General features: G+C 38.3%; 1 protein-coding gene across 1 annotated transcript in view; it reads left to right on the top strand.

Moving 5' to 3' along the window:
- The window catches only part of LOC144960606 (uncharacterized), a 9,255-nt gene extending 6,016 nt beyond the window's left edge, over positions 1-3,239 (top strand). Inside the window, exon 3 of the mRNA XM_078893832.1 lies at positions 942-3,239. Coding sequence (XP_078749958.1) covers positions 942-2,053 — 1,112 coding nt within the window. The 3' untranslated portion in view covers positions 2,054-3,239. The remainder of the gene's footprint in view (positions 1-941) is intronic.
- Positions 3,240-8,420: the final 5,181 nt, after the last annotated feature.

Raw genomic sequence — 8,420 nt, 5'->3', positions numbered from 1 at the left:
AAAAGGAGGGGCCCAGAATTTACTAGTTACGTTGAAAAAACAAAAGATCAAATGACGAATATAGTAAACATGATGAGAATATAGAAAGATGAAATTTAATGGGACAAATGTTCTTATAAATAAGTAAGGATTACAGAGTAACAATTTTTTTTAAATTCTCCATTGTCTTCTGGCACTTTTCTATTGTGCGGCTATGTGGTCTAGTGGTATGACACTCGCTTTCGGATCGGAAGGTCCTGGGTTCGAGCCTCGCTCGACGCATAGTTGAGTCCTTGGAAAAGACTCTTTACTCACATTGTCTCACCGTACTCAGGTGTAAAATGAGTGCCTGGCCGTTAACAGCGTTGTCTCTGTCCGAAAAATTGTAATATCACCTAACAGGCGTCATGTCTCGTCCTAAATGTTAAATGTTACTGTTGACCAGGGACCCCTTGTAAAACGCTCTGAGCACGTTAAGTTGATATTGTGCTATATAAAAGCTCATTTTTTTTATTCACTTCATCTCTTGAGAGTTACAAATGGTAAGATGACAATGTTACATAACTTGTGGACATTGACCATGGAGTCGAGGTGGCCTGTCCATTATAATTACCATAGCACTATAGTAAAATATTATATATATATATATATATATATATATATATATATATATATATATATATATATATATATATATAGAGAGAGAGAGAGAGAGAGAGAGAGAGAGAGAGAGAATATATAGTAAAAATAAAGTGAGTAAAATGACTCTTATAGAAAAAAAAACAAAACTAAATAAACGGCGGTTTGGCCTTTGGCCTTTTCTGGTAAAATAGGAAGATATATATATATATATATATATATATATATATATATATATATATATATATATATATATATATATATATTATATATATATATTAGATCTTATCTTATTTTGTCTTATCATAATATTCTTTCCACAGTTTGGGGCCTCGGTATTGAGATGTCACCAAATAGTATAGACGCCCTTGAGCCTAAAGCTATCACTATATCATGCACTCTTGATGCCTCAATTGACCACGAGGCCCGGGATATAGTGGTCATGGAGGTTATTAGAAATCCTGGTAACCTTATAGCTGCGATAAAACACAATTGTAACGCTTCAAAAGGCACCGAGAAACCCGAAAAGTTTAAAGTTCAAGGTGGTATCAACAAGATCCCAAGTAAAAGTTTCATGAGACTGTCTCTCTTGAGACCCACGGAAGAAGATGTTGGGATATACGAATGTGTCGTGTACTTCTTGGATGATAAAGGGTTTATGAAGGGAAAAAGGGCTGAAGCCCATTTAACAATTGACAATTTAGACGTCAAATTACTTGTGAAAAATTTAGTTCACACTGTTTCTAAATTGGAAAGTGAGGTAAAAGCACGGGCGGAAAAGGAGACCTATCTGTTGTCCAAATTAGCGGTTCTGGAAAATGAACTTGATAAGCAAAGTTTAGGTCATACTCAGATGCAACAAGACTTTAAAGCAAATATGTCTGCGCTCGAGGATAGAGCTCGGGTCCAAATCTCAAGTTTAGAATCGGTTATACTAGAACTCAAGGAAAAGGAAGGACATCTTAGAGCAGATTTTGTGTTGTTAGAAAATACGCTTAAGAAACAGTTGTCAAAAGAGAAGTATGTATCAGCATTTTCGGCCCGATACACTGTACCAGTGTCTGAAAACGAAGGGGATACCATCGTGTTTAATGACCTCATCATGGATATTGGACAAGCCTATGATAACAAAACTGGCATATTTAAGGCCAAGAAGGCGGGAATCTATGGATTTCATTTGGTTTCAATGATGAAATCTTCAAGTGGCTGGCTTGACCTCGGAGTGTTTGTCAACAACAAATTAGAAGCAGCTTTGTCAATGGGCACGGATGGGGGTGTTTGGGACCAATCTTCTACCAGCGTATTTGTAAAACTCGCGAATAAGGATGTTGTTTCAGTCCGAGTTTTGGGAAAAAGCACAAACGCTTTGATTAGAAACGACGCTTATACTATGTTTAGTGGGTATATCTTTCAAGAAATTGACAGCGAACCGTAACATAAAAAGTGAACCACGACAATGTAGTACCTTCAGAACCATAGTGCCCATGGAACCGGAGCTAATCACGGTTTCTATTGTGTGAAAAGGACAATAGTAATTGCTTGCTACACTTTAGATAGGACGGTAGTACTTTTCTCCAGATTTAACGGACCCAACTACCCAGTCAATGCTAGGGGTTAGGGGAGTGGGGGGGGGGTAATCAGAAATTATCTCGACTGCACCCGGAATCGATCGCGGTACCTATCATTGTGAAGCGAGTGAGCTATAGATGCCCCCAACGACGACAATGAATTCCTTCAAACTATTTCTACCACTACACCTGTGCCTCAAAGCCTTGATATGGCTCAATTATGTCTGTAAAATGGGAAAGGGGGGAGGGGGAAGCGAGTTACCTCTCTAAATGATGGCAGATATATAAATAAACTCCCCGAAACCTGGTGCCAATCACGAGCTGTGAGAAGTTTGATGTTGTGCAATTCTGTCTCTTAACAAACCCAATAAAAAAGTGAGTCCCACCCCAATGTTATCCCACTTCAAAAATATGATTCAGTCCCAAAGAAAATGACAACTTAGATTTCTTTTTTAAATGAATAATTCATCTAAAGTAAACACAATTGCTATTGTCTATCTCTGCTCATTTTAGTATGCGCGTCGATAGGTCAGTTGGTAGAGCACTCTCTTCATATGCGAAGGGACCAAGATCGATCCGGGGTGCGGTGGTGATTTTTTTCTGCCCCCCCCCCTCTTGTACAACCAATGGTTAATGGGTAGCTGAGTTCGTTAGATTTGGGAATGGCTATTGTCCTATCCAGAGGATAACAAGCAATTGATATTATCCGTGTCACGCTATAGATAAACTGCGGCTCTATTGGCACAATTAGTTTGTATGATTTCATTTTAATTTTATCATCTTCGTTTGGAATCAGTATATAATACTTTTTTGAGAATAAATATTAAATTGTCTAAAGTTGCCAACAGTGAATTGCATGTCACTAGCGTTCGGATAGGAAGGTCCTGGGTTTGAGCCTCGCACTCGGTGCATTCTTGAGTCCTTGGAAAAGTCTCTTTACTCACATTCTCTCATCGTACTTCTGCTCATTTTTTAAATTAAAATCTCCTTTTGGAAACAAGATTATTTTACTGTTTTGAGAATAAATATTAAATCGTCTAAAGATACCAAAAATGAAATTGTATACTTCTGCTCATTTTAATATTAAAATATATTAAATATAAAATATAATTCCCTTTATTCATCCCATAGGGGAACTTTGTCTTTAGGGTCTAATTCAAGGGAGGACTGGATATGTAGTAGTAGTAGTAGTAGTAGTAGTAGTAGTAGTAGTAGTAGTAGTAGTAGTAGTAGTAGTAGTAGTAGTAGTAGTAGTAGTAGTTAGTAGTAGTAGTAGTAGTAGTTAGTAGTAGTTAAGTAGTAGTATAGTAGTAGTAGTAGTAGTAGTAGTAGTAGTAGTAGTAGTAGTAGTAGTAGTAGTAGTAGTAGTAGTAGTAGTAGTAGTAGTAGTAGTAGTAGTAGTAGTAGTAGTAGTAGTAGTAGTAGTAGTAGTAGTAGTAGTAGTAGTAGTAGTAGTAGTAGTAGTAGTAGTAGTAGTAGTAGTAGTAGTAGTAGTAGTAGTAGTAGTAGTAGTAGTAGTAGTAGTAGTAGTAGTAGTAGTAGTAGTAGTGTATGGCTACACCTCCAAATCTATTTTGTTAACCCAGCTTCTAAAGTCTTCCTCCGCCCTAAGAACGGTTTCGTATCCACCTTCAAGTCTAGTGACTGGACAGTGGAGAAGGATCATCACTTTGTCGTCGTACAGGAGCTTGTGCGCTGCCATGACCCTGAGGGTGATACCAGCCTAGATCCAATCTTGCTGGAACAGCTGAAGTTGAGTAGCCAAACTAAGAATGATCCAAACCGGCGTCCAGACAATGTTCTTCCTTCTCCTGGACCCACACCTCCAACTCAATGAAAAACTGGATATGTCGCGGGATGTGATCAAACTCGCTATCTTTCCGATACGAATAAAGACCGTGCCGCAGAGCCACGCGCCTCTCGTTGGCCTAGCATTGTAAGTACGAACGGCATGGCGATCCAACCAGACATCCGATGAGGACTCAATCCCCGAATCCGAGGCATTCGTCTCGTAAGCGATTTCACAGTCTTCCGTATACCGGACATCACTGTCTTGCTAGCCACCGTCAGCAGGACACCACTCTATTCTTTTGTCCGACCCAACTATAAAAAAAACGTGATCCTTTATACAGCGCAATATCCACTAAACGTGCTCAAAGCAGGAACACATAACATGCAGGACGAGACATGACGCCTCTCAGGCGATATTACAAATTTTTGGGACAGAGACAACGCTGTTAACGGCCAGGACTCATTTTACACCTGAGTACGGTGAGAGAATGTGAGTAAAGAGCCTTCTCCAAGGACTCAACTATGCGCCAGGCGAGGCTCGAACCCAGGACCTTCCGATCCGAAAGCGAGTGTCATACCGCAATAGCCTCAACCTAAATCCTAAGGCGGACCAATAGCAAGTCTAGCCGTAAGGCGTGGACGGATGCTACATCCAAGGAGCTCTGTCTTTGCGGACCATGACTTGATGGAGATATGTCTCCTGTTGGTATAGAGATTACGTGCCCTTAATGGCGGCATTGAAATGGAAATGGTTTGGAGATCAGTGTTGGAATGAGAGCGAGACACCTCCTCGATGGAAGCAGGTGTACGAGGCTCATTTGTGTGAACTTGGCAAAATCTAGTAGGCAGGAGATGTACGAGTCCTAAACGTGGAGACTTGGAACTTAATTGCGGCTATGTGGTCTAGTTGCATGTCACTCGCGTTTGGATCGGAAGGTCCTGGGTTTGAGCCCGGGCTCGGTGCATTCTTGAGTCCTTCGAAGAGGTTCTTTACTCACATTCTCTCACCGTACTCAGGTGTAAAATGAGGACCTGTCCGTTAACAGCTTTGTCATTGTCCGAAAAATTGTAATATCGCCTAACAGGCGTCATGTCCCGTCTTATAATGTTAAATGTTGCGGTTGACCAGGGACCCCTTGTAAAGCGCTTTGAGCACATTTAGTGGATATTGCGCTATATAAAGCACCATTTAAAAAAATTATTAACCGTGAAGCGGAACGGAAACGAAGACTCCTGGCAGATAGGATGAGTAACTGGGACCCAGACGACCCACCCGCCACGGGATAAACGCGCAGAGCTTCGACTACTGGCAAAGTTGGGAAGGCTCCGGCCGTTACATCCTGCCTTGTCGCCGATGCAGGCACAGGCTGGCCTTATTGCGCCTCGTGTTGTAAGGCAGTACCCCTTGTGCTGTTTTAGACTATGCCGGGTGTGCCGAAGACTTTCCCATTTCCGGGATTCATGTATGGGCTTCGTTGATCCGATGTATGTTCTGCAGGTCTATATGAACAACCGGGATGAAAAAAAAGGTGTGGGTAGTGGGAGCCAATGGCTGGTACTGTCGAACCTTGGAAGCAAGTCACCATAAGAGATGATGGTATACTAGAAGCAGGGAACTATAAATGCAGGAATATAACTTCTCAAAATATAATAGAACACAGTGCCATCATATGGAATGTTTTCTGCTTAAAAAAACTTCTTAAGCAATGAAAACTATTGACAAAATCATACTCGTAAATTACTAGAAGTACAGTCTACTCCGGATAATCGCAACTCGGTTAATCGCAACTTTTGGTTAGTCGCAACATTTCCAAAGAAACGGAATTAACTCTATATAAAAGTCACTGGTTAATTGCAACAAACTTCTGTTAATCGCAACAAATTTTCGCCTTCAGAAAGTGGCAGATTCACGAAATCAATCAAACAAAATTTCAGGATTAAATTTCATCATGGATGAAGTCTAAACAGGTTGAAGGATCGACAGTGAGTGGGATTATTTGCTACAGTAGTTTTCCACCACTCTATTAGAATCAAAAGAGTGCAGGGTTTTGCTGTGTTGGGTTATGATGTAATCTGTGGCCATTAAATATGAGGGGATGGGGCTGTGAATAGTCTTGACAACTGGTAGACAATGAGAATTGTAAAGAGAGACAGCGATTTCCTTTGTCTTGGGATTGACAACTGTGCATTGTGACCAAAAAGTTTGGTGACAGTTTATTGTCTAGATTAATGGCTAATATCTTTAACTCTTACAAATGTTGAGAACAAAAGAGTGAAAGTTAATTCAATCTGAATAAAATTTTGCATCGGTTCGCATGTTAACAAACATATACAAGGCTGCCATATGGTTTTCATGTTAATCAAATTTTTCAGTCTGTGGGGTGGACTAACAATATTTACAACAAGCAGTTTGAGTTTACCACATACGTGTAAAATGTTGGAATACAGAAAAGTCAACTTCGGTTACTTGCAACTTCGATTAATCGCAACATTTTCGCTGATCCCAAGGTGTTGCGATTATCCGGAGTGTACTGTAAATATAGTATCGATCTACATCCTATTTGGTGAAGTATATTAATAAAACAGTTTTTTGTTTATTATAAAAACAAGTTTCCTTGTTTACATTGACAAAACATGAAACTTTGAATTTTGTGTCAAGAGATGTTCTTAATCTATGTGACAGAACCCTTTTTATCCAAGGTATTGTCAAACCATAGAATGGACTCGATTGCAATACAGCGGATTCTGATTGAATAAATATTTTTTAAATCACTAATAGAAACCTATGTGATAACATATACTTGTTTTGATCAATTTCACATCGTACGTGTACGTGGTCTAGGTGTTTGACACTCGCCTTCGGATCGTAAGATCCTGGGTTCGAGTCAAATGTGTCTCAAGGTTGAATCCTTGAAAAAAGGCTCTTTACTCACAATCCCTTAAGTACACATGTGATAAATGTTTACCTAACAGTTAACAGAGTTGTTTCTTTCAGAAAATAACTAAAGATATATCCTGAGAGGAGTCATGTCTCGTCCTATTTTTAAAGTGTTGTCGTAGGTCAGAGACCCATTGTAAAGCGGATATTGCACTTTGAAAAGCTCACATTTATTTTACAAAGCTAGAGATCAATAGATTTACAATGATATAGTCAATATGTACTAAATCAACCGTTGATTTTTCTCAAATAAGGTTTGATAATGTACTTACTGCATTGAATTCAACCTTTATAACCTTTAATGATTGTGATAAGATCTAATATCCAAAATTAAATGAATAATTTGACTTTCAATTTGAGGAAAACGCACGTGTTTTAAATGAATATCTTTAATATCTTAGTGCAAAGGCGAGCATAAAGTGCGATAACAATCTATTATTCATTACTAATAAATGATAACCCTTTTTAATCAGTACATCAAAAATAAAACTATTAGAAACTCGTGCAGGTATCTAGATAAAATGACACGATTAAAGACTGTTACTTCCTGGGTTACCAAGAGATTCTATTGAATTAAATGTATCAATAGAACTGTAGTGTTTGTGTTTTAATTTAAAAGTCTTCACAAGAGATAATTTTTGTTACACAGTAGGAGAAGAAGAAGAAGAAGAGAAAAAGAAGAAAAGAAGAAGAAGAAAGAAGAAGAAGAAGAAAGAGAAAGAAGAAGAAGAAGAAGAAGAAGAAGAAGAAGAAGAAAAGAAGAAGAAGAAGAAGAAAGAAGAAGAAGAAGAAGAAGAAGAAGAAGAAAGAGAAGAAGAAGAAGAAAGAGAAGAAGAAGAAGAAGAAAGAAGAAAGAAGAAGAAGAAGAAGAAGAAGAAGAAGAAGAAGAAGAAGAAGAAAGAAGAAGAAGAAGAAGAAGAAGAAGAGAAGAAGAAGAAGAAGAAGAAGAAGAAGAAGAAGAAGAAGAAGAAGAAGAAGAAGAAGAAGAAGAAGAAGAAGAAGAAGAAGAAGAAGAAGAAGAAGAAGAAGAAGAAGAAGAAGAAGAAAGAAGAAGAAGAAGAAGAAGAAGAAGAAGAAGAAGAAGAAGAAGAAGAAGAAGAAGAAAGAAGAGAAGAAGAAGAAGAAGAAAGAAGAAGAAGAAGAAGAAGAAGAAGAAGAAGAAGAAGAAGAAGAAGAAGAAGAAGAAGAAGAAGAAGAAGAAGAAGAAGAAGAAGAAGAAGAAGAAGAAGAAGAAGAAGAAGAAGAAGAAGAAGAAGAAGAAGAAGAAGAGAGAAGAAGAAGAAGAAGAAAGAAGAAGAAGAAGAAGAAGAAGAAGAAGAAGAAGAAGAAGAAGAGAAGAAGAAGAAGAAGAAGAAGAAGAAGAAGAAGAAGAAGAAGAAGAAGAAAGAAGAAGAAGAAGAAGAAGAAGAAGAAGAAGAAGAAGAAGAAGAAGAAGAAGAAGAAGAAGAAGAAAGAAGAAGAAAAAGAAGAAAGAAGAAGAAGAAGAAGAAGAAGAAGAAAGAAGA

The sequence above is a fragment of the Berghia stephanieae genome, chromosome 15 (assembly GCF_034508935.2).
Source record: "Berghia stephanieae isolate SIO BIC M18660-M18661 chromosome 15, UCSD_Bste_1.3, whole genome shotgun sequence".
In the NCBI taxonomy this organism is placed as follows: Eukaryota; Metazoa; Mollusca; class Gastropoda; order Nudibranchia; family Aeolidiidae; genus Berghia; species Berghia stephanieae.
Note: the sequence above shows the minus strand (reverse complement) of the source record. Positions and strands in the feature narration are given on the sequence as shown.